The sequence below is a fragment of the Stigmatopora argus genome, chromosome 9, assembly GCF_051989625.1.
Source record: "Stigmatopora argus isolate UIUO_Sarg chromosome 9, RoL_Sarg_1.0, whole genome shotgun sequence".
In the NCBI taxonomy this organism is placed as follows: Eukaryota; Metazoa; Chordata; class Actinopteri; order Syngnathiformes; family Syngnathidae; genus Stigmatopora; species Stigmatopora argus.
The window spans coordinates 4,640,812-4,668,242 of record NC_135395.1 but is presented as its reverse complement, the minus strand read 5'-3'; the positions used below and the strand labels follow the sequence as shown (position 1 = coordinate 4,668,242).

Genomic DNA, 27,431 nt, shown 5'->3' with positions numbered 1-27,431 from the left:
TTACCGCACACTGTCTGCCACTTACCTTCCTTCAAGTCAGCTAGTAGGAGGCAGATCACCAACCAAACATCTATTCATATGCCGCAGAAGGGAATGTGTGTATGTTAGCGCGAGTTTAGATGTCTGATGGATGTGGGGAAAAAACTGTCCTTAAGCCTATTTGTCCGAGCTTTGTGGGACCTATAGCGTCTGCCAGAGGGCAGCAGCTGGAACAGATTGTGACCAGGGTGGTAAGGGTCCCCTATGATGTTCTTGGCTCTGCTGAGGTAACGCGGGCTGGCAATGTCTTCAAGTGAGGGCAGAGAGCAGTAAAATAATATTGGTTTTACAAAGAACGCACTTAAAAAACCCTGCAAAAGTTGTTATATGGCATACACAATTTAAAATGATCAAAAAACGTATCAAATACGGGAAAAACGTATACGTTGACAGGTATGATATGAACACACAACTAAACAACTTAAAATAGTGAATTTAAAACAACTTAGCATTAAATAGCTGCTTTTTCAGAAATAATCCACACTGTCACTGTATCCCCTACAATTTCTTCCTACTCTATCCAAAAGAGTAACATTCTCTCCATCCTGTTTTTTGACCTTTTTTTTTAAATCACAGACAGGCCATGCCAAGGAGCCAACGCTTATAATCAGGCTTGGTTGATATGACAAAAATTGTTATCACAATTTAAAATAAATTCCCAGTCTATCGATAATTATCACAATAACTATCACATCTTTTTTCTTTCCAATTTAAGATTTAAAACTTCTGTGACTACGTAAAAATATTAGTTTTCTCTTTCAATTATGAAAGTAACTACTTTTAAAGAAAAGAGAATATAAAATATGATTTTAAGTATTTGTTGTTCTGTTGTGCAATTAAGATAAGACACCTCCCTTATTACACCGAAAATTAATGAATAATAAAACCTGTCAAAATATTGACAGGCATCCTTATAAATTTGCCTTCAAAACAAAGGTTACTATGCAATATGAAATAAATAATATAATCAACTGAAGACATCATCACCATTGGCAAGCAGACTACTATTTCCAGCCTCTCAAAAAGAAACAATGTAAATTTACCTCACATGGTCATTAAAAATAAAAAAAATAAATTTGATGAACTTAACTCATTTTAACCCAAGTTAACAAGTTTAAGATTTGTGCAATGTTTACATAAGATTTGCATAAAATGGGGAAACTCCTTAATATCAAGTAAGAATAGAATTATAGGCTGTCCTCAAATGAGGAGAGTGGGTTAAAATGGGTTAAGGAAATTTTCAATAAAGCTGCTGTTTGTGCACAGGTATTTAAGAGGGATTTAAAAAAAAAAGAGAAAACGGCAGGGAGACTTCACTTGGATCTCTTAGTGGGTCGGCTCGGGGCTGTCTTGCATCTCATAATTGCTCATTTTGGCTGTGTTATAGTCCTTTTCTTCTTATGCTCTGTGTTAGCCACCCTATAGCTAACCACGGTAAAAATAGCTGTTCGTACCTGACCATCTTCTTAATCTACTGAACGTTGGTCTGGAACTAGCGTCCATGTCGCATCAGCGCCTCCATTCTTTGTAGTGTTCAGGTGGTGTAATTGCAATTTAAACTTATCGAATTTTATCGAGTTTTTATTATTGTTGTCAAAAAATATTTTACTATAATTATCGTTATCGTTTTATCGCCCAGGTCTACTATTAATGCTTCCTTCTGCTTCCATATCGTAGCGATAGTAAGTGGGTTACGACTGTATTGCCTTGCATATCAGTTATGGGTGTTTAAGAAGGCCCGTTACATTCATTTTCACCAGTAATTTTTAATATCACTTACACTTGACAAACTAAAAAAAAAGACAACCAATGAGAGGTCAGCAGAGTGTAGGGAGACTGTCAAGCAGGACGCAACGGTACCGCACCAATTTCAAAATAACTTAACGCTTAAAGGAAATGTATTGACATCTTGGGGGATGACGTAACTTAGAATGTGTTTTCGTATATTTAGTATGTAGAAGCATTCATATGTCGATATACCATTGTATTTAAAATGAAACCTATCTCAAGATAGTGTCTGATGAAGGCGGAAGCATGCGGAAACATGACAGGTAACAAAACAACCTAAAAGACACCATTGTCTGTTATAAACAAATAAGTCAAAACATAGGAAACCACAAAAAGATAAAATGAACTTTATACAGTACTGTCTGATACATCAAAAATATTTGTATCAGGCACCTACTCAGTATCCGATCAGGACACCTAAAAAAGCGCCCAGGAATGCTCATTTAATTCTTTTTTTTTCTCATTGTGTTGTGTCTGCATGAAGCGCAAATTTGCTAATGTTGACGCTTTCGCGTCGCCAGATGACGGATGCTTCTGGGGAGAATTGAATCATTTAGAAAGCTTACGGATGCTGCTTCATCTGACACTATCGCATCTATATACATTCAAGCTTCGCTTTTATCTTCATTTGTATTCCTCCCGACTACATTTTGCACCTTGTGTCAGTCTAAAAATATTCAGTTATTTCTAGTTTTTGACAGGACACTTCAGACTGCAAAATGCCATTTCTGGTGAAATTGCATGGGGATGCTTTGCTCTTCCATCCGTCACTTCATGGAGATTTATAGTCATGTGTTTTTCATTTCGGGCATTTTTCACAGGCTTTGAGTGGTTAGCTTGTCCGCGTTCAGTTTTGAGATCAAGGCTTCAATCCCGGTGGGTTACGATCTTCTTGTGCGGAGCAATCATGTTCTCCCCATAGGTTTTCTCCGGTTTCCTCCCGCATCCCAAAAACATGCATGGTAGGCTGAGTGACCACTCTAAAATTGTCTCGAGGTGTGAATGGGAGCATAAATGGTTGTTCGACTCATTATGCCCTGCAATTTGCTGTCAAACCATTTAGGCTGTCCGTGCCTACTGCCCATACTTGGCAGGGATAGGCTCCAGCCCCCCTGCGAACATTGCGAGGATAAGTGGAACATAAAATCAATGAATTTCTTATGTCTTTGGCTACAATGAACAAACTTTCATCCCGGTCCAAATGGATTGGACGTCTAGTCCCGTCAATGGCACTGAAAGATGAGCATTAACAGCCACTTGTCGTAGATTCAAGTCATTGGATGTCAATGGTTGTCATAACAGGGAATTTGATGTGACATTCTTCTTGATTTTAGGCTTCTCGTTTATTACTATTATTCATTACTTTGCATAATGAGGGAGTTGTTTTATCTTTATTGTAGAACAAAAATACACTACTTTCAAAATAACTGAATGTTTTGACAAGGTGCAAAATGCAAATCCCTACGTTGCATTTCAAAATTAATCATCATGATCAGTTAAAATGGGGAGCCAAAAATGAAAACTTTGGAGTGCGTTTTACCTAATTCACCAACTGGGTATAGTGTTCCAGGGGGAAGGTTATTGTTGTGTTTATGTTGATGGAGTTAAGCCTAACGACGTACGTTGTTCTTTTTTTGTGGTGTGGAATAAACCTCAATGACACATCATTGCCTGTGTCAGACTCCCATTACTGTTTGCTACAACGTTTTTATTTTTTTCATGTAAACTGCTGAAATTGATTTTCATAGTTTTGATACAAAATGGCGCGGCCCTACGGCTGGGTGGTTAGCGCGTCGGCCTCACTGTGGGGCACCTGGGTTCAAATCCAGGTCGATCCACCTGTGGAGTTTGCATGTTCTACCTGGGGCTGCGTGGGTTTTCTCCGGGTAATCCGGTTTCCTCCCACATTCCAAAGACATGCATGATAGGTATGAGTGTGAATGGTTGTTTTTCTCCTTGTGCCCTGCAATTGAGTGGCCACTAATTCAGGTTGTCCCCTGCCTCTTGCCTGAAGTCAGCTGGGATAGGCTCTAGCAGTCCCCGCGACCGTAAGGAGGATAAAGCGGTTCAGAAGATGAGATGATACAAAATGCGCATTTAGTAGTTTGGGGAAAATTGGAGTATTAAACCACAGAGGATTCGTAGTATTTGGCAGCTCTGGATATTGTTTTGCCACTATTACATTTATCAAATCATCAATATTTATCCTTTGCACAACACGTGCACAGGTCCTCATGCGAATTTCCGTCAGGCAGAACACTACTGCTCTTGTCCAAAGCGGTCACCAAACACGGAAAGTTACTGACTGTTGCTTTAACATTTTCATCCAGATGCCATATTTAAAAAGAAAAAAAAACAATACCTCTTTTAACCTCATTTTTCTTTTTTAACGACCCAGATTTAGTCAAGTCGCACTTTCTTTCTTGAGGAAGCATTTTGCTTGTGAACCAGTGTTTCTTTTTTGGATTGGATTGGATTGGATAACTTTATTCATCCTGTATTCGGGAAATTTCATTGTGACAGTAGCAAGAGGTTGAGAATGCAGATATACAGGAAAGGCATAGTTACACATAGTTACAAGTTAGACAATACAGTCACAAAGGCCGCAGAACAACAAAGCAAAAGCACAAAGTACAAAGAAAAGTTTATTGTATCAAAAAGAAACACCAAATCAAATCATTAAGACAGAAAAGCAGCAAAAACACAAAACGAGCAAGAGCAGACGGAGCTACCGCCACCGGCTGCCACTTGAGCGGTGCCATTTTGGTTGCGGTAGCAAAAACGGATGCAGACTCAAGAAAAAGATGTTGTAGAGTTGGATAAAACTGGAACCACACACAAGAAGTCTTCCACAAGATGGGGAACTTCTGCAGACTGTGACCGAGGTAGAGAATATGCAGAGTCACTCTTCCCAGCTTATCCGCACAGTTCCTCAGTAGTCTGGAGCTGAAGAATCAACAGTAGCAGAGTAGAACCCTTCGACTCCGTTTCCGGCCTGGTAAGCGCCGACAGCTCTTCCATCTTATCCCCTGATGGAATGGTTGGTCTGAAGTGTCGCTTCTCCCGGCACTTTTGTCCAGCTCCGAATTTCCAGTGGCATTGAGGTGTTGCTCCTTCTGCTGCGTATTGTAACAGCTAGTCCCATGTGTATGACAGCGTAGGCATGGCTGAATGGTTCCAAAAAAGAAGTAGCAGAAAGAAGCCAGGCTAATAGAACAAAGAAAGTTGTAAAAACATTAAAGTAAAAAGTATAAAGTACAAAGTAAAGTAAAAAGGAATGCATTAAGAAATATGAAAATGTCATTGAAAAAAGAGAGAAAGGCTGTAAAACACGAAAAACAAATAACAGTGGACAGAACTACTGCCACTGGCTGCCGCGTGACGGCCCTATCTTGGAAAAAAATGTATGTAATTTTATGTATTTTACTATATCAATACGGTTGTGATTTGATTTTTTAATTTTTTTTTGAATTTGCAGGCACCTTTCGAACAAAATGTTCCAATTTCCACTGTGTAATTTATTTATTTATTTTCCTTGGAGAGCGAGGCGCACGGCTGCTCAGCCAGCGTCGTCGTTGTTTGTCAAATATGACAGCAAGGGAGGAAATGTAATTCGAAAAGCCAGCAAAGAAAGCCGGGTGCCTCCCAGTAGAAATGACGCCCGCATGGCTGACTTCAAGACGGGGGTCCTCGTTTGAACTCAGCACGCGTCGAGGAGTCTTGCCGTTTCAGTCAAAAGTTTTCCACCGAGGCGCTCACTGAATGTTTTATTTCTCCGCCTCAGTTTCCTCGCGTGTAGCAAAGCAGTCAACTGTAATCATACGCGACGCGCACTAAATCGCTCTATATTTTATTAGCTGTTTGTAGTCGTGATAAACCGATAATTATAATATCTCTCTCCCTCTCAAAAATGAGCAGCTGCTCGTTAAATCGAGGACTTTGATGTTGTTGCGACTGATACGCTTCAATTCGCAGCGGCCTTGATTGGTAATAAACACACACATGCACAGAATCACTAGCACCAATGTAAATTTAACCCCTTAACCCAGCGTTGCATTGTTTTATTTTTTTACACCATTTTTTACGCTTACTGAAAATGAATATCGGCCAAAAAAGACCCCATATCGGTCGATCACTACTTTGTAGGCCTACGCGGATCCCAAAATCCGTGTGCGGTCGATTGGTCGCCGGTCTTTTGGTCGCGGTCTTTTGGTCGCCCCGACTGCGACAACGGGCGACCAAAAGACCGGCGACCAAAAGATGGACGACCAAAAGACCGGCGACAAAACAAGGTAAAACAACACGGTCTAAGAGTTTGTATGTACATGCGTTGTCCCTTTAAGAAGTTAAGTCAGTCAGAGTTTTAACAAGTTCTCCAAAAAAACCCCAATAAAAGTCCGGGAAATTCGGAGCTTTTCTTTAGCCTAATAATTACTAGGGCATTAAGTATGACTAAATAGTAATTCGCAGTTTGTATTTAGGGAATTTGAGCAACGATTTAAATGGTAATTATCACTTAACCTTCCGGGCGAACAAAAGACCGGCGACCAAAAGATCGGCAAACAAAAGACCGGCGACCATTCGACTGTGTACCCCAAAATCAATATAATATAGATTTGACACAGACACTTAACAAATGACCAATGATTTCAAACTGGATAAATAGGATCCCCCTTATTATTACTACGGTGCTACATGTACAGTGGTACCTCGACATACGAGCACCCCGACATACGAGCATTTCGAGATACGAGTACAATTTCGAGCAAATAATTATCTCTAGATTTGAAACAAATTTCGAATCGATCGCTAATACAAGACTACTTCTCGTTGGCAAGTGGTCGTGCGTTAGCCTATTGTGAGGACATTTGTGTGCATCATTTTCGGAATATTTTGAAGGGACTACAAATGCAAACAGCCCATCGATAGTAAAGTCAGGGTGGAGGCGGGGCAAATAGCCAACCCGGCCGGGAAGACAAAAGGTATAAAAATGTAAAACAAAATTAGAATTAAGTTTAGTGTAGGGTTAGATTAAACTTATTTTGAGTGTGTCTGCATCGTAATCCAAGTTCATTTAAATTTGTTTATGTTATATTGCGATTCACCGGTGCAAAAAGTCTCCCCCGCTCCCCTCTATGTCCCTCTCTCTCTACCCTCTGCGAAATCTGTCTGATTTTAGTTCTATTAAACACATTTTAGTAATATTAAACCATTAGTTATGTGTTACTTTCTTAATAGATGGCGAATTAGAAGAAATAAAACATTTTTTTCCAAGCCAATATCCTGTTTTTGGTGTTTTTTCAGAGGGTTGGAACAAATTAATTTGTTTTTAGTTCATTTAAATTGGAAACGTTCATTCGAGTTACGAGAACATCGACATACGAGCTCAGTCCCGGAACAAATTAAGTTCGTATCTCGAGGTACCACTGTACTATTATCAAGTATATTTATTACATATCACAGCTATAAGCATATGAAGACTGTAATGTATTAATATCTAAATATATTCTATATATAAAAAAATGTAAATACTTCCTCTCCACTTAATTCAAAGAAAAAAAAGTCTTTTTCGTCAGATTCAAGAGGCATTGGAACATTGATGGAATCTTCAGGAGGTGCCGAGGGGGAGCTTTTCAGTAGGAGCTTTTGCGAGAAGTTTTGGGCGCACAAGAAAGATAGTTAATTGGGAGTTGTGACCGCTGTCCTTTTTGGTACAAATATGCTTTTGTAGGCACATGGCACAGGCTCATGAAACCGACGATTCCCATATTCCATGGCTATGACCATGTTTGAACATTAACTACTTTTAAACATTTCAGTTTTTTTTAATAATTTGTTTTTAATTTTTTAAAGAGAATATATTTATATATTTTTTTATTTACAACAAAAATATGCGGAAAACGGGTAACATTCTGCCCTTTTTTATTTTTTTAAATGTTTTTTTGGACAAAAAATCACTTGAAAAGACTGTCATCTTTTGGGATAAAAACCTTTATTATAAAAACACTCAATATTCTCTATGCAATTATATTATTCATTTAAATGTTTTTTTATTAAACTTTTATTTCTTTTACTTCTATTTAACTTGTCAACACACATGACTCACTGTGGCACAAAAGAATGTCAATACTTTGACACCTGTGATTTACTGTATTGTACAGCTCTCCATGAAAAGTAACTGAGATATTAGATACTGCTTTTAGTATGATCCAATGAAATCTCACCCATCCCACGAGAACTGTATTACTAAGTTCTTCTTTTGAATATGGATTAATATTTATAGCACACATATAGGCTGTGTAAGAACATCTGCAACGTGTGATTGGAATGTAAATGGTTATCTTAAATTCCGCACCTGACAATAATAAGGAAAAAAAAGAACCACGAGTTATCGGGTTTTTGATGGATTCTTTACTCATGCTAATTACTTTATAGGGTTTTTGATGGATTCTTTACTCATGCTAATTACATTTTTGCGTTCCTTGCGCCTTTACGACCTAAAAGTTAAGCACAGATTCGCGGTTGTATAGTCGACAATCAGTAACATCAATGGCAGAGGAATCTTTCGAAGTGTCATTTCTTTACTACTGTCATCCTTCACCACTTCGCGTGTTCAACATTTGTGGCTTCAGTACATCACGGTTTTTATCCATTCATTAATTTTCTGAACGGTTTATCCTCATTAGGTTTGCGGGGGGTGATGGAGCTTATCCCAGCTGACTCCGGGCCAGAGGCGGGGGACACCCTGAATTGGTGACCAGCCGATCGCAGGACACAAGCAGACGGACAACCATGCACACTCTCACCCATACCTAGGGGCAATTTAGAGTGTCCAAACAGCCTACCATGCATGCTTTTGGAATGTGGGAGGAAACCGGAGTACCCGGAAGAAACCCACGCAGGGCCGGGGAGAACATGCAAACTCCACACAGGTGGACGTGACCTGGATTTGAACCCAGCACCCAGAGTTGTGAGATTGGCGCGCTAACCACTTTGCTCCATCGGGCCACCCCGCACTAATTTAGTTTTATGTTTGAACAACATATAGTCTATATTATAGCTTTTTTTCAGTTTTTAATGCAGACCGATTTTAGTGAAAACCTGCTTAAATGCAGGTTTATAAAAATGAAGAAGAAAAAATTAAAAAATATATAACTCTCACTTACGAACAATGACCCTATTTAAAAAAAGGCTGGTCAAAACATCAGCTTGAGTATACAAACCACAATCGGACCAAGATACAAAAATTACTTATTCAAGTTAGAACTGTGCAACATAATTAAAGTGTAACAACACTGTGGTAGATGTTTTTGTTTGCGCATTTAAACCTACAGTGTTAGTGTTTTGGCTTTAGATTCCTTTCAAGGAACAAAACAAGTGGAAGTGCAGCCGATTTAATATTTCCAACAAAAACACAGCAAAAATGATTTTAGATGGATTTTTAATTGATATTTGAATACAACAATTGTGCAACATATCGCAGAATGGATATTTTTTTTATAACCCCTTAATAAGGATTATGGGTATCCCAATCTGATCACATGATCAGAAATTCTGCTTGAGCATGTTGTTTTGATAAGATTCAAATGGGGTCCAAAAGATTAGTGTTTTTTTTAATAACCGAGTTGTTCCGATCACATTCTTACACAGGCATTTGAATCTTAGTCACCTGATTTTGATGATCTGCCATTACCAATTCCAGATATCCCGGCAATTTATTTAATAATTCGATAAATAGCCTTGTGGTGTAGAGGTTCACTCGCCTAACTTTGGCAGGCACGGGCTCAATTCTCGCTGGTGGCGGTATGATCATGAGTTCGGATGTTCGTTTGTCTCTCTGTTTGCACTACGCCTGACTGGTGACCAGTCTATGCTATAGACCGGTCGCCAGTTAGCCGTTAACTCTAGGCCCTAGACTTCGGGCGAAAGGCAGACTACACCCTAGAGCAGGGGTCGGGAACCTTTTTGACGAAGAGAGCCACAAACAATTCATATTTTCAAATATTATTCCTTGTGAGCCATACTACGAATTTAAAAGTCAAAATACATACATGTAAACAAGTGCCTTTTTTTGTAATGTCACCACTTTTAAAGTGGGAAAAACTGAATATTTTTTTAAAGATTCTTATGCTGTTGCTAATCAATGAGAGGGTGCATTCCAGAAGAGTCTACTGCAAAAAAATGAAGATTAAAGTAAAAAAAAGGAAGATTAAAGCAGTTCTAAACGTAATATCTCAGTTCTGTCAACAGCGATTTCCATATTTTAGCTCACAGGTTAGCAAAGAGCCAGATGCACCCATCAAAAGAGCCGCATGTGGCTCCCGAGCCATAGGTTCCCTACCCCTGCCCTAGAGTCTAGGGTGTAGTTTGCCTTTCGCCCGAAGTCAGCTGGGTTAGGCTCCAGCAACACCCGCAACCATTTTGGAGTGTGCGGTATGGAAGATGAATGAATAAATTTGATGATTTTTTTTATTTTTTATATTAAGAAAATCCTTTTAATCAGAATTTTTCTCAAGTTTCTGGACAGCTTGCTGATTAGTAGATCATTTGATTCAGTTGTGGTAGAGGAGGGAGATATGGAAAACAGACTGGATATGGGCCCTCGAGGACCGAAGTTGGGAACCCCTGCTCTACACCATCAGGTGGCCATTGGTGTATTGTGGTTATGAAAAAATATGATAAGCCTGAATTGGTTTAGGGTTAGGGGGGTTGTCTTTTGGATTTCTTTGTTTTGTCTTATTTGCTCTGCTTGCTTTTTTGGTGGGTCTTTGTTTCTTCTGTTATGTACTTAAAATCGGACAGGAGTACCCAATGGAATAATAGGAATTGTGGACAATGAGATCATGGATGGGATTAAATATTGTTTTTCTTCTTCTCAGCCCCTTTTGAGTGTAAGTAGTAATCATTTTGAAGAATGGTTTGTCTTCTAAAAATAAAGTGCTCGAAATAAATTTAATCATCAGACTCTTGGCTTCTTTTTCATCAGTGGCCTTTCTCTCTGAATTCTGACTTTATTCTTACCATATTCTGTCAGAGTTCTGATATTAGAACCACAATTCTGATTTTAAAGTCATAATTGAGATTTTATTCCGAGACATTTGACTTTAAAGTCAGAATTCTGACTCTGGAAAAAGCTTTTTCTTTTGACAAAATCCTTTTTTGTCACAAATGTTTCTACATTTGTGTGCCACTGTATTTTTTTATTTACTCATCACTTTTCTCTTTTTTCTAAAAAATGTAAAATTATTTTCTTATAATAATAATGTTACACTCCAACTGTTTGTGTATTTTATTTATTACAGAAAGGACTAAAAATACAATGAAAAAATAATGAAAACATAAGTGATAAAGTAAGAAAAACAAAATATATATATATTTTGTTTTAATTGCCTGATTACCTGCTCTAAAAATAACAACAAAATAAATCACGTATTATTTTGTGGCATGTCAATATCATGATACAAAATGTCCCATATCACACAACACCATCGGTGATAGAGTGGGAATCGAATGTACAGTACAGCAATCACAGACTGCAAATAATAGAGCTGGATTATTCCAGCGACTTTTAGCGAAGGGCAAAAAAAAATGTAATCCATAGTTTAAATTTTTATGTTGGGCCCTATTGATGAGACTTGTAATGGTTTGGTACAAGTCGGATAACAATTTGCACAGAGTGAATGTTAATAGCACCGAGTAAGCCGGGAAGCTGGTTTCATTATTAAGTGGCATAGCTGCTTTCGGCCTTGATGCTTTCATGTTTTCGCTTTACTTTTCAAGTCGGACGTTAGATGCATGAATCGGAAAAAATGCTGAGAGAACCTGGTGGGCACACTGGACATCCTTGTGTTGCATTGGGGTGCTACTTTTTTTTGGCTCGTTTGTATCAGTTTTACGCGGCTTTGCCGGCTATCCCAAGCAAATAAACAACCTGCTAGGTCAATCTAGGTAACAAATTTTACAAGGCGATTTATTTTCAGCTCAATTATTTCCATGGATCAATTTTGCTACCATTTGGAATAAATTCTTTGGTAAGCATGGTAGGCCATTAACTGTGTAAAGGCCGCCTGCAGACTGTTCTGCGCCTTCATGTATCCATACATCTTTTTCTTTTTGTGGTGCAATGTTTTGCACATCAATTAAGACTGTTTTTGGGATTGACTCGTTTTTTTGTTGATGTGTATACTGTGCAGTGAGTGTTTGTGCTGCTCCTTTAGCTGCTGCATCTGCTCTGTCATTTCCTCTACTGATTCTGCCGTTGCCTTTAGTATGTGCTTTTTTACATTTGCATACAGCGATGTGGAAGGGAAGTAGTACTACGTCAATTAATTGTTTCAGCAGTTCGGCATGTTCTACTGATTTGCCTGTGGATGTTTTCATCCCTCTTCTATTCCATTGTGCAGCAAATACATGTAGAGTGGAGTGTGCATATTGGCTCTCTGTATAGATGGTGACCTTTTGACCTTTAAACAATGTGCATGCCTTTGTTAATGCTGTAATTTCTGCATCTTGAACTGAGAGATTGGATGGCAGTTTCTCTGCACATAGGACTTCGTTGTCTGTAACGACTGCGAATCCTACTTGATTTTTCCCTTGTTCTGATTTGGATGCTGATCCATCTAAGTATACATAAGTGCTGTCTGGAATGGGAGTGTCTTTGAGATCTGGTCTTGGTTTGCAGCCTTCGTTGGTTCTTTCATCACATTGGTGTGGATCTCCGTCTTCTTCAGTTGGTATTAACGTTGCTGGGTTCAAGGTATTGCATCGCTTAATGGTGAGATGGGTTTGCGATAACAATGTGGCTGTTATGGCCAGGTGTCTTGCTGGTGACAGGAATGACATTTTTGTTTGTGTAATCGGTAGATCCACTTCATGGGGGACTTGGAGTGTGAGTGGATGGAACAGTATAAGTTCAGCTGTCATCTGTACGGCTAATGCTGCTGTGCACACTGCTCGTACACACGGGGGTAGAGCAGCTGCAACTGTGTCCAGTCGTTTTGAGTAGAACGCTACTGGTTTCATCTTTGTTCCATGTGGTTGTAGTAATACTGATGTCATGTAGTCCCTTTGCAAGTCACTGTTTAGGTGAATGGTTTTTCATAGTCAGGAAGCGCCACGACTCCTGATTCCAAGATTTGTTGCTTCACCTCCAGGAATGTTCGGTTTCCTTCAGTCCATGTTACTGGGTCCCTCATTGTCATCTCAGTAGTGTAGATCATGTCTAGCAGTGGTTCAGTTAGTTCTGCATAGTTTGGAATCCAACTCCTGCAGTAGTTGGTTAGGCCGAAGAAGGCCATCATTTGTTTTTTCGTCTGTGGTTTCGGACATTGCTGGATGGCTTCTCGTCTTCCATCCGTTAGTTCCCTTCCTTTCTGTGAGACTCGATGTCCCAGAAAGGTGACTGACTCTTGACAGTACTGCAGTTTCTTCAGCGACGCCTTGTTCCCAGTTTGCTCCAGATGTTTGAACGCTTCTTCTTTGTTTTCCTTTTCTGTGGGACTGGGTATCAGTATATCGTCTACATATATTAGGATATGTGTGGTGTCTTTATGTTCATGCTGACTTATACATGCTGCAATCTCTTGTGGGAATATTCTTATACTTCTGATGACCCTTGGTTCACCAATGAGGCCATGGCTTGGGTCAGAGTATTGACTCCTGCGATTTCCTGTTTTTGGCGGTGTCTCTACTCAGCATGAATCACCCACTCCATTAGTTGATTCATTGGCATGGTTCGGTATGTGACACAGTACTTCTGCACGAACCCTTTGATTGGGGGCTGGAGCCGTTCCAGGAACCCTTGTCTCAGTTGGGAACACTTTTTCAAATCTTGCTCTGAATTTATGAACTCCTTCACCTGGTTCCTGTTTTGTGGCCCTGATTTTGACATAGGTGTTGGGCGCCACGTGTCTCGCACTCGGGTCAGGACTCTTTCCACCAGCTACGTTAGGTCTTGTGAGTCGTGGGGATGGACTATTCCTTGGTTGTTCCTTTCGTCGAAATTTCCTCTCACTCCGGCCCAGTTGTGTCCCAGACTCGTGTTGAACGCCCTTCTTGTCTCTGCTCCATTCAGGTGGAAACTTCGTCTCAGCTGTTCAAAGTTATTGGACCATTCAGTCGGGTTCTTTATTGGGTCTCCCAGTCCCTTGCATGCTTCGTTGCATTCGGACTCGGTCCATGGACGGTGGACGAGAATGGTTTGATCGCGATCTCCGTTCACTTGGAAGTGTGGGTTTGCCACTTCAACCATGGGATACAGCTGACTTGGTGGTGCCCATGGTGGTGGGTCAGTGCGTCACAATGACCGTAAATGGTAGAGAACTAGACTCCTGTTGTTTAAAAGACAAGGCCTTGCTATGTGGAAGTGGAGCTATCTAATTGTTTGCATTGTCTTCTGAAACCCCTGTTTCATGATTTCGTGTAAGGACTTGGACATTAGTTCTGTTGGTGGCTATGCACACACAATACTTTAATTGTATGAATTTCATCTTAAAATGCAATAAGCTCCATGTTTTAATGGTTTAAATGTCATGTTAAAACATGATATGGTACATATTTGAATGATGCAATTTGGTGTTTTAATGGTGTAAATTTCACAAGTTATATTTCAAATTTTACATTCTGATTTGGAAAATTCCATGTTAAAATATGGTGATTACATTGTTTTAAATTGATAAATTAAGAAATTAGCATTTTAATTGGAAGAATTTCACTCTGAAATAAAAGAAGTTCTATGTTTAATATAAGATCAGTACAAGCTTTGATGCATCTGATGTTGGTCTCTCCTCTCTTGATCTAATTGGATCCCCTTTGTTGAGTGTGATGAATAATTGCTAAAACGCTTCTCCCCACTAGTATTTATTTTTATTGAATGTCCGAAACTCACCAAGTTGTACGGCCCGACCTTAAAAGTTTCTCACAGCTCCCATCTTTGATCTTTTCTCTCTCTTTGCTCGCCGCTCCCGTTTTCTTTTCCTAACAACGGCGCCAGTGGAACTTTTATTCCAGCGGACAATTATAATCCTGCATTTGTGAGTTCAGCCTCCTTGGAGAAAGGCACCTCATCTCAGAATTCAGTGAAGAAATCTGATTTTTAATGTCAGAATCATAATTTTAAATTTTGATTTTTAACTGAAATTTAGATTTCTGGCCACCTATTTTATTTTCTCCATTGGTCCTAATTTCGAATTCTCAGTGGCCCTAAGCTCAGAATTCTGATTTTAAAATCAGAATCTTGGCCACCTTTTCTTCTTCAGTAGACCTAATCCTCTTCCTTGGAAAAAAAAACTAGGCTTTTTGCCAAGTATTTTGGCACTGACATGAATGTCAGGGGCAAAATCAAGAGAGCCTCTGTTGTGAGAATTTTTGAACGTTTGAATGGTTTGAATCAATCAAAGCCCAAGGGCTGCGCAACATACCTAAAACCAGGAGGGCCGAAAAAAATATTTGTGGGTGCTTTGCTTCTCAAAACATCCCCACAAAAGCATTTTTGTTATCTTAAATCCTCCTGCGCCTTGACACTTAAACCCCGCTGTCAAAGTTAAGCATTGACACATCTCTGAAAAACACACGTTTTTTTTTTTTATTCAGGTTTGAAGGAGAGCTTGCGGCTGGAGTTCTTTTGTCACTCCACCCGGACTGACAGCGAACACCGAATTAGTGTGCTCGCCGTCATTCTGTGTGGATTGACAAAAGAACTATATATCCCAGCATGCACCGCGCAAGGGGGAAAATGGAGTCGCTTGCTGCTTACCGTAGTTGCGAGACCTGTTGCAGATCAATATTGATCAAGAACAAAGCCGCACCGGATTGATTATAAGGCGCATAGTCAGGTTTTGGAAAAAATGGAGGGGCTTTTAGCTGCGCCTTATAGTGCGGAATCTACAGTATATCATATCTACCTTGTTTAATCCAACCGGCGATATGGAGAAATCAATTTAAAACTGGGTTATTTTGGATCTTTTAATCATTGTTAGGCTCTCATCAGGATCTTGAATGTGGTGCCGACAACCTCACTAACTTAACCTGTCACTTCTGCTCGTTAAGTTGATCTTTTAATCTTGAAAACATAAAGAGGCTTGCCGCAACTCTGCTTTAATTTGGTGCCCTTTGTTGGTAATGAGACACAACTCAGCTGCCCTTCCTCCAAACTCAAAGCCGAGTCAGTTATAACAAATTTAAATTATTTCAGTTGTAATCAAAATTTATTTTATTTATTGTGAAAATATTTTCCACGTGATTTAATAAGGTCCAATGAAGTTCAGTGCTTGCATTCATTTTTTCACACCAATTTTTACACTTTTACTGCAAATGGATATCGGCTCCAAATATCGGTTATCGCCTCCTAACTACTAATACTTGGTATCGGTCCTGAAAAACCCATCTTGCTCGATTTCTAGAAAGCGCTATTGATCGAGCTTATTCATGTTTTTTTTTCTCTTCAGCAGTCAGAAACATGTCGAAGATTTCGAAGGCAGCAAAGACCGTCAAGAAGTTGGATACGAGTGGCGTGATTCGTGCTATTGTAAGGTCGGGACAAGCAGCGCCTGGACCCCCCTTAGGCCCCGTTCTGGGACAGGTAAGATGTCTTTTAGTCCTATCAATTTCATTTTAAAAAACGGGCAAATTCACCTTATAATGTGGAAAAATTTACATATTGCTGTGTTAAATATCCCATTTTATTAGTATAATTTCATGGTAAAATATGATAAATTGCTTGTTTTAAGATCATAATTCTTTTATCGTTTGAATTCTACGGAAAATTGTAGTTGTTGCAGGTTTTAGTGTTAAAGGTTTTAATTGTATAGTTGTTAAAATTGTATGAGTGAATGTGATAAATTTCTCATTGTAACAGTATAATTTTTTTATTTAAAGGTAAGGTGAGTTTTAATATGATGGATTTCATATTTTAAACAGGTTTACAGATTTCACATTTTATTGATTTAAATTAAAAGTTTAAACATGATAATTTGCACTTAACTATATAATTTTCATATTTTAATGGTATGCTATTGACATGCAATAATGACTTGCAGGTTTTAAGATGTTAAATATTTTAATTGCATTAATTTAAAATTGGCTGAGTGGATGTGATACATTTTACATTTTGTCGGTCAAAATGTCATGTAAAAATGTTTTTTTAAGCCTTGCTCCATCATTGGCAATCTTCCATACCAATTTAACACTTCCTCCCCAAAACCAAAAGTCGATCATAACTTCTTCCTAGGCGCAAATGACGAATGGGACTCAATATAAAGGAGAAGGGTTTAATTTTATCACCTGACTTTCTCTTCTTTAAATGTGCAGCTTGCTGATCTTTGCCTTTTCCAGTTTTGTAACTGACACAATTGTATGAGTCAGATTCACCTCCATCATGTCTACCCGTCAACAATTCTTATTCTAGTCCCCACATTCCTTTCTGCCTCCATCTTACATGATTCTGCACAAGAGACACATATGTCACCTGTCGATCTCACCTCGTATATATTTCATACCTGGCAGTTTGTAGAGTATGTATATGTGTACGTACATACGTACGTATGTACTGTGCCATGAAAAAGTATTTGCCCCCTTCCTGATTTCTGTGTTTTTAGATATGCATTACACACACAGATTTCAGCTCATCAAATCAATTTTCATATGACACAGAGACAACTCATGGAAAGAGAAAATGCAGTTTCTAAATGATGATTTTTATTTACCAAGGCAGAAAAAAATTAAACTTTTCTGGCCCTCTGTGAAAAAGTAATTACCCCCCTTTGTTAAAATGAAAGCTGAGTTCAATTTCATAGGCCACACCCACACCTGCTTACCACCACATGCGTTGAATCAAGAAAACACTTAAATAGAATGTTTCAGACAAAGTGAAGTAGGCTACAAGATCAGATCATCATGCCACAATCCAAAGAAATTCAAGCAAAAATGCGAAAAAGGGTGATGACATCTATCAGTCTGGAAGAGGTTAGAAAGTCATTTCTAAGGCTTTAGGGCTCCACCAAACCTCTGTCATAGCCATTAAACACAAATAGAGAGAACTGGGAACAGTGGTAAACCTTCCACTGAGTGGCCGGCCAGCTAAAATTACTCCGAGTGCGACGACGACTGATCCAGGAGGTCACAAAAGAATGTAGAAAAACATCGAAAGAACTGCAGGCCTTGCTGGTTTCAGTTGAGGTCAATATTCATGACCCTACTATAAGAAAAACACTGGCCATGGCTCGCATCCATGGCAGAGCTCCAAGGCGAAAACCATTGTCCAAAAAGAATATCTTATGTTTGCCAAAAAACATCTTGATGATCCTCCAAACTTTTGAAAGAATACTCTGTGGACTGACGAGTTGAAAGGTCAACTTATTGGAAGGTGTGTGGCCCATTACATTTGGCAAAACAATGGCACAACATTCCAGCAAAAGAACACTATACCAAAAATGAAGCATGGTGGTGGCAGTGTGATGGTCTGGGGCTGATTTGCTGCCTCAGGACCAGGATGACTTGCTTTAATTGATGGAAGAATGAATTCTTCTTTCTACCAGCAAATTCTGAAGGAGAACGTCTGGGTGGGTTAGACCTCCAGCGCTCTTGTAGCATGCAGCATGACAACGATCCATAGTACACCAGCAGGCCCACCTCTGAATGGCTTAAAAAAAAGTTAATGTTTTGGAATGGCCAAGTCAAAGTCCGGATTTAAATCTTATTGGAATGCTGTGGTGTGATCTGAAATGCGCTGTTCATGCTAGAAAACCCTCCAATATTGCAGAATTAACAATTCTGCACAGAATAGTGGGCTAAAAATCCATCAAAGCGTTGTGAAAGACAAAAAAAAATCACAAATTATCGTAAATGATTGATTTCAGTTATTGCTGCTAAAGGTGGCATAACCTGTTACTCGGTTCAGGGGGCAATTACTCTTTCACAGAGGGCCAGACAAGCTTGTAATTTTTTCTGCCTTGATAAATAAAATCATCATTTAGAAACTGCATTTTCTATTTCCTCGGGTGGTCTCTGTGTCATACCAAAATCGGTTTGATGATCTGAAACCTTTCTGTGTGATAAATATCCCAAAACAAAATATGATAGAAATATCATGTGTGTGTGTTTATGTATGTATACACACATACATACATACAGGAATCGGCAATAAATAATTGGTAGAAAATTATTGCAATACATTTATTTCCATAAATATATTTTCAGTTGAGCTTTGGCGATATAGATACAATATTAATTTTTATGGAGAAAAAATATCAATTGTTGGTCGCTGAACCAAAATTAAAACTAGTTGTTGCTATTTTCCTCAGCCATTCTCTATAATGCGCGAGAAATTTCCAATTACGTGCACAAAAACACACAAGACATACACCTGCACCCACATTGCTTCACTTGATTTTGATGACCATAGTCACAGCATCTCCCCGAGTGCTTGGAAATGCTACTTTTTTTACACACTAATCACCGTTTTTGGGATCGTGAGTTTGTTTCACATATATACCACTATTGATATCGGGGATATACTCCCTGAACTTCAGTGAGACTTGAGATTTAATAAAATCATTCAGCCTTAGCTAGTCGTTCAACCAATTCCCCGTAATTCATGAAATCAAAAGCTTATTGTGTTTTTCTGTGATTGTTTGGTTTGAAATGAGCCGACTAGGCGTTAGTAATCCCTAGTGTACTATTGATGGCCTCCTGTCGCTTTCTAGATGTGCAATGAGTCTCTGCTGACAGATCAGCTTGTAACACTGAAACATCAAGCTTTTAGCGCCTTCTGGGCTCTTTTACAAACTCACTGTCACAATTCGTTATGCCCTTCCAGCCATTGGAAAACACTCAGTCTTCCTTTTTTTTGTCTTATAACTATGATCGAATTAATGAAAACAACAACAAACACACCCACAAATCCTACCGGGTCACATTTTTGCCACTTAGCGCTGACCAAGCTCCTCTTTTCAGTGGAGTAGGGGGGTTATCAGCAAGGGATTGTATCTTATTTCTATATACATAATTGTGTTGAAGTTGGCAACAAATAATGAGTCTTAAAGAATGGCTTCTATTTTATAGGATCCTTTTTACGTTGGACAATTTCCGATCCTTATCTGCATGTTAACAGTCTACTTGCAGTGGCTTTATTAGGAAGCGTGTGCAGTCAATAGCACTTTTACGAAGCTTATAATGTTCCTGTTTTTATTGACAGTGAAAAGGTCATAATTCTTCTTTACATTCATCGGCCAAGCCATAATGGGTGGTGGTGTCACACCAGAGTGAATTATAGTGAAATGGGTGCCACTTTCGTGAATGCAAACGGAATGGGTGAACACCTTATTGCAAATGATTCTGCTTGGAAACGTTTGATGGGATTGTTCATCAAACCACCCATTTACGGCGAATCCTTTCAACTTGACCTGGGTGATAAAAATATAACGGCAAATAATTTTGTCAACAACTATTTTAAAAACTTTCAATAATATTTGATCAATTTACACTGCAATTATACCACCCGAACACCACAAAAAAATGGAGTGCTTATGCGACGTGAAAGCTAGTTCCAGACCAATGTTAAGTAGACAAACAAGATGGTAAGGAAAGCTGTTCCTAGGGTGGTTAGTAATAGAGCAGCTACCACAGCATGAGAGCAAAATGACTATAACACAACCAAAATGAGCGATTATGAGATGCAGGACAACACTGAGCTGACCCACTAAAAGATCCAAGTGAAGTCTCCCTGTCATCTTTCTTTTTTTAAAAAATGCTTCTTGAATATATTTGCAAAAACAGCAGCCTTATTGAAAAATTCCTTAACCCATTTTAACCCACTGTCCTCATTTGAGGACATCCCGTAATTCTTTTTTTTACTTAATATCAAGGAGTTTCCCCATTTTCCCCATGTCAGTTCAACAGACATCGTTTAATGAAACATTGAAAACAGGTGGGTGCCAACAGGTGAAAGCAGTGGACAATTAAGACAAGTTACACTGGGAAAAAGTCAAGACTAACTTAACACAAAACACCAAAAGCACATGGACCTTTTTTTTCTCAAGATGGCAGCACATGAAAATGCATACTATAAGGCGCACTTAAAAGTTTTAAATTTTTCTCCAAAATAGACAGGGCGCCTTATAATCCAGCGCGCTTTACATATGGACCAATACTAAAATTGTTATCACAATAAAATACATCAGTCGATAGGGTACACCATCCTCTACAGCTTTCACAACTACGGCAAGCAGCCCCCGACTCTACTATTTTCCCCGTAGAAAAAGTACTGCGCAGTGACTGCTGGGATATATAGTTCTTTTGTCAATACACCCAGTATGACGGCGAGCACACTAATTTGGTGCTCGCGTCATTCCGGCTGGATTTACAAAAGAACTGCCGCTAGCTACTAATTTGCGAATGGATTGTGGCCTGGACATCGACATAAACACAGCTTTACGAACGGTGGCAGGCAGTGTCGGGCTGGTTACGCTAGCTACTAGCTAGCTACTATTTGCGAATGGATTGTGGCCTGGACATCGACATCAACACAGCTTTACGAACGGTGGCAGGCAGCGTCGGGCTAGTTATGCTAGCTACTAGCTAGCTACTATTTGCGAATGGATTGTGGCCTGGACATCAATATCAACACAGCTTTACAAACGGTGGCAGGCAGCGTCGGGCTAGTTACGCTAGCTACTATTTGTGAATGGATTGTGGCCGCCTGGACGAACGTATAAAACTCAGCGTTTTCGATGACTCATTTGGACAATTGTTCAATTCGGACACAGAAAATGAGGACTTTGATGGATTTGTGGGTGATGATGACGTGAGTACATTGTAAAATGGCTAAATAAAGTATAACCAAACTCAGTTTTGCTTCCGTTGCCTTTTTAAAAACGTGTTTTTAGCGTGTCCGTATGTTTTTAGCTGGTGTATGTTTTGCCATGCCTAGCTGCGTCTTTAAAAACGGTGCGTCCTTTGTGTGTGTCAAATACAGAAATAGCACTCGTTACTGACACTGCGGCTTAAAATGTGACGCGCCATATAGTCGTGAAAATACGGTAATTATTTGATTGAAATTTTACTCGTATCTCGAAATGCTCGTATGTCGGGGTGCTCGTATGTAGAGGTACCACTGTACTTATTTATCTGACCTCTTTTTCATGTTGACTACTTATCTCTGTTGACTACTTATCTCTGTTGACTACTTATCTCTGTTGACTACTTATCTCTGTTGACTACTTATCTCTGTTGACTACTTATCTCTGTTGACTACTTATCTCTGTTGACTACTTATCTCTGTTGACTACTTATCTCTGTTGACTACTTATTTATGTTGTTGACTACTTAGTCTGTTGACTACTAATTTATTTATCGATTGGAAATAATGGAAAGACATTCTCTGAGTCACTAACTAACTCACTAACTGCATCATCAACATGAGAAATTCAAACAAAATGTAGACTGAATTTTAGATGTTTTGTGAGCCATGTTCAATGATATTTTCATAATATTCTGTTGGCCCCAAAAAACTGAAGTGAGCCGCAGATGGCCCACGGGCCAAAATTTAGACACCCTGAAATAGATTTTAATTAAGTTATGAAATAATTCAATCATTTCCACAAACCTTTTCAATCTCCTTTAGTTCAGCAACGGTTCGAACCAAGCTTGTATCATGAAAACGGAATCATAAGAACAGGAAAAATCTAATTAAAATACCCTTCAGGGTATAGAATTAGTATTGTCAAGTTATCTCTCCTTTTCTTCAAATTTTGCCCCAAACTTGAAAAGGGGCCCCGATCTTATCAACGCAGGAACAACTCAAATTCTTCCAGTTTACACTTTTATTGAAGTTAATGGTGATAGGAAGTGGTTAGGTTGAAAACCTTAAAGAAAGGGGAAAGGAGGGAGCATGTGACGTCATTCAAGTTTCACGTTACTATGGTGATCAAATTGTTGCTCTTGAGTTTACCACTAGCATCTTGAATTTACTACAAAAAAGCAGGAGAGTGTTGAAATGATAGAGTGGAAGTGCATGGGTACATTAACTGATCGAGTAAATCAAACACCAATATTCACTTTACAGAGATAGGTCATATGAGTAATCCAAGTTAAGGGAAAATACAAAGAATGCAACTTAAGGTTGCGAGAAGCAAATTAAGCATCAATCAGCTGGCATTTAGGTGGTACTTATTTTATCCTACCAGTTGCGTGTGATCGGGTCTGAAGGGTATTCCTTGGTATTCCTTGCTTCTTTCTCGCCTGTCTACTTTCAAGGCTTGAATCTGAATGGTTACATCCTGGCTCATGCCCTATGATCTTAGGCAGGAAATGAGGCGAGGTGACTTTTGTTTGGGTTTTCTTTTCTGCCCTCTGTTGGCCTGGAGGAGGGGCAGACATATCTTCTCCAAAGTTGACTTGACACCTCCCACTTGGCATCTCGGTTCCTGAACCCAGAGAGGTCACACAGTTCCTGGTTGCTCTCGTTCGTTTCTTTGTTGGTCTATTTCTGTTCTTCCACAGGTATCAGGACAATGATGCGTCGTACATCTCTATGCAGAATTGTTGAGGGGATTTTTGTGGGGGGTTTCTTCGCGTGATCAGATTTGGTAGTAGAGACGGGGTAGCTTGGGAAGGTCTTGACGTGTACATCTCTGACGATGCCTCTTGTGTCGGGGACGACACTATCGACTCGTCCAAGCTTGTACTGGCCCCTTAGAGCATTTTGGTCGGCCAGCCAGACGATATCTCCCGTGGCTACATTTCTGTTCGTTGTGTGCCACTTACTTCGGATGAACAAGTTGGGTCCCGCCAGCTGGCTCCACTTCTTCCAGAATCGGTCGACTTCGGTCTGGATGGCTCTTAGTCTCTTGTAGGGGTATCCTTGAAAGTTGAAGCTTCCTACATCTCCCTCAGGTCCTGTCCTTCCCAGCAGAAGGGTGTTTGGGCTGATGTAGTCTATGCATTCCTCACGACTTTGCGTCCTGGCGTCAATGGGTCTTTCGTTGGCCAGATTGGCAGCCATGTAGAGGAAGGTTTGGAACTCACTCCACGTGAAGCATCTGTCTCCTGCCAGGTTGTGCAGGGCACGTTTTACAGCGCGTACTGCGGCCTCGGCAGCTCCATTTCGGTGTGGGGAGTCCGCAGGGTGGAGTTTCCAGTTCCATTCCGTTCCGTGCGTGGAGGCTTCATCCTCGACTCTGGATGCTTCCAGCTTCCTACGGAAGGCATGCAGTTCTTTGAGGGCTGGCCTGGCGCCCACAAAGTTTTTTCCTGGGTCTGACCATATCTTTCTCGGGTGTCCCCGTAATGCTGCAAATCTCTTGTAGGCCAACAGAAAGCCTTCAGATGACAGGTCATTTACTACGTCTGTGTGTAGGGCTCGGGATGCCATGCAGCAGAAAACTAGTCCCCATACTTTGAGTCCTGATCTTTTCTTCACCTCATCCTTCACTTCGTAAGGGCCGAACAGGTCCACAGTTGCGTATTGAAATGGTCTGGCTGGCGTTGTTCGCTCGGATGGGAGGTCGCTCATGATTTGTTGGCATCTTTTGGCTCTGTTTTTTCTGCAGGTTACACAATTGTTTACGACCTTCTGAGCCAATCTTCGGCCTCTTATAACCCACGCTTTCTTCCTCATGCGCAGGAGTGTACCTGCTGTTTCTTCATGGTTTGCGTTGTGGGCTTCTTGTGCCAGAAGAGAAGATATCCATGCATCATGGGGTAGAATTGGTACGGCTGTTTTGTCGTTGTCGAAGATTTGGAATCTTCCTCCGCAGACCAAGAGTTCGGTCTCCGCCTCTTTGTATACCGCCAACCTGTTGAGGGTGGTGTCTTGGAAGGACGCGCCCTCTTGGGCTGCCTGGAAGAGGTCTCTCTTTGAATCTTCGTACTCACTTAGTGTAAGTACAGCTTGCTTGGCTCTGGACTTTATCTGGTCTGATGAAAGTCTCTGGCTCTTTGGTTTACTTGAAGTTGGGTCTTGTTCCAATACACTTTTCCATTTAGTTGCAGCTCTCCATACCCAGGCTATGACCCTGATCAACTTGGTTAGGCTGCTGAATCTCCTTACGTTGATCAGTTCTTTTACAGCAGATCCGGCTGGAGGTCTTCGGGCTCGGGGATCATCTCCGTTTGCAGCCCCTCGTGGGATGCTCCGATCTCCCCCATTCGTGGCATGGGTCGGATTACTTGTTCCGGCCGATGGTGCATCGCTCGTCCTTCCTCTCATCTGTGACCTGGTCTGTACGGCAGTGAAGGACTTCCTTTGGAGTTTGTTGATTCCTTCCCTTGCATGGGCAGCGACTTCTTTGGCCGACTTCTTTGGCCACTCCTCTATGGGCAGCCTTAGGAATTCGGGTCCGTCTTGCCACGCGGAGCCCTCTCTGAGGTCCTCCGGGGCAACTCCTCTTGTCAGCATGTCCGCTACATTCAGGTCTCCCTGGATCCACCACCAGTCGTCAACGGACGTGGTCTTCTGAATTTCTCCAACTCTGTTCGCGAAGAAGGTTTGATATCCGTAACTGTCTCTTTGGATTGCTCCTAACACAGTTTGACTGTCCACTAGGTGGATCCATCTTTCAATCTCCATTCGACTGTGCTTTCCGATGTATATCCTGAGGCGAGCTGCATAGACAGCGCCACATATCTCAGCTTTCACTGGTTCTCCCTTCTGGTCAAGTGGTGATAGTTTCGCCTTGGACTCGACGAGTCTGACTTCGGTGCCCGTCGCTGTCTCCCATCTGAGGTACACCACGGCCCCGTAACTCTGGTCACTTCCGTCAGAGAATGTCACTCCCCACGGTTTTCGGGTCCAGTTCCGTGGCGTGAGGCTCCTGTGGAAGGTAACTTGGCTGAGACGGACGTATTCTTCAAATAACTGGATTGCTTCTTCCCTTAACTTTTCAGATAGAGGTTTGTCCCACGTGTCTTGGGTTCTGCTGGTTCCAGCTTCTTGAAAAGCTTTCCTGACCAGAATGGCACCCTTCTGTTTGGCGGGGGTGACAAGGCCTATCGGATCATAGAGGCCAGCTACCTGGCTTAGTAATTGTCTCCTGGTCAGTGGTTTGGGAGTGTTTTCTCTCACCTCTTCTTCCAGGAGGTTTTGACCCACTCTCATTTTCTTTCTTCTCTTAGAGAAGTTGACTGAGGTCATGGGGTACAGTTTGTCGCTTTCGACAATGTAGCCGACTCCAAGGGCTTTGTCGTCTTCTCCTCTTCTTTGATTTGGTAGAATGAGTATATTGCTGGAAGATGCTCCTGCTGTGAGTATCTCCCTCCCACTTTGGCCTGACCGGAGCCAGGGTTTGAGGATGAAGCCACCTGCTTTCAGGATCTCTTCAACCCTTTTGGTGTATCCATCCAGTTTTTCCAAGTCGTTATGAGAGGTCAGCACATCGTCAACGTAAGAGTCTTCCTCCAGGATTCTGCACTCCTCTTTTAGGTGAGCAAACATGGGTAGCTTTGCAGTCTCTCTCATCGCCAGCTGTGCAATGCATCCTGCTGGACGATCGCCAATGTTGACTCGGGTGATGGCATACTCCTCAATTTCACTTTCTTCTGTGTCTCTCCAAAGAAATCTGTGTAGGTGCATTTCTGGTTCTTCCAACCACACTGAGTTGTACATCTTCTTGATGTCTCCAAGGGCTGCATGCACTCCTCTTCGGAATCTGAGTAAAACTGCTCGGATTGGGTTGAGGACGTCTGGTCCTTTCAACAGGATATCGTTCATGCTAAGTCCCTTGAACTTCTGGCTGCTGTTCCAGACTAGGCGCACTGGTGTGGTGACGGAGTGAGGGTTTGGCGCTACCAAGTGGCTAACGTACCACACCGGTCCTCTCCAATTGGTGATCATTTCTTTGCTGAGTTTCTTCGCTGCTCTTCTTTCCACCATTTCATGGACTTGGGATGCGTATGCCACCTTCCACTTGGGTTCTTTCTTGAGTTGTTTTTCTGTCCTCAGGAAGGTTGCTTCTACTCCACTTCTGTTGTAGGGTAGAGACATGGGGTCTTCGATCCATGGGTATTTCGTGTCCCAGTGAGGTTGGTCGACGTGATCATCGGTGGTGACATAGGTGAGGCCTTTTCTGATGACTTCCAGCTCTCTCTCCTCGCTCAGTGTCATCTCCTTGCCTCCTGGCTGGCAGTTTCCACATCTGCATCCTCCACACTTTGGTTCGCAGGCTGCCCCAATACTGTCCCATTTCCACCAGTTGAGGAATTCTTTGTCTGTGACAGTGCTTCTCGTTTCAGCTTTGAATTCCTTTGATTCTCTGAGTTCTTGGTATTTCACAGCCGTGGCCCTCATGGACCGTGCAAAGTGTGTTTTGGATGTGCGAGCTGCCACACTCTCTTCCTCAAAGAGGTCTGGGTGCGTTCCACCAACGGTCTTCCCCAATGGTCCGTCCCACAAGACGAGGTCGCCGATCACTTTCACTCTCTGTGGTGCGAGGCGTCCTTCCCGGTGACCGATGAGGAGCTCGACCTGCTCTGGCCTGTGCAGGTCCTCTAAGCTGACTTCTGGGAAGAACCCTTTCAGTTCTTCAGGTTTGATGGTTCTACTTATCTTGGCTATTTCTTTCAAACCATAGCAAGTGGGTTCATGGTCTCTTACCGTCCCCGTGGGTGTCTTG

The 27,431-nt window shown here is 41.0% G+C and overlaps 1 protein-coding gene across 5 annotated transcripts in view; it reads left to right on the top strand.

Annotated features, from left to right (window-relative positions):
- The window catches only part of mrpl11 (mitochondrial ribosomal protein L11), a 93,597-nt gene that overhangs the window by 7,119 nt on the left and 59,047 nt on the right, over nt 1-27,431 (top strand). For 2 of the 5 annotated variants that reach the window (XM_077610123.1, XM_077610124.1), the window contains one exon: nt 16,272-16,405. In XM_077610123.1, the coding sequence (XP_077466249.1) occupies nt 16,283-16,405 (123 nt within the window). In that variant the 5' untranslated portion in view covers nt 16,272-16,282. Of the gene's footprint in view, nt 1-4,516; nt 4,826-16,271; nt 16,406-27,431 lie in introns of those variants that run through there. The other 3 variants (XM_077610125.1, XM_077610128.1, XM_077610126.1) reach the window with 2 other exon arrangements.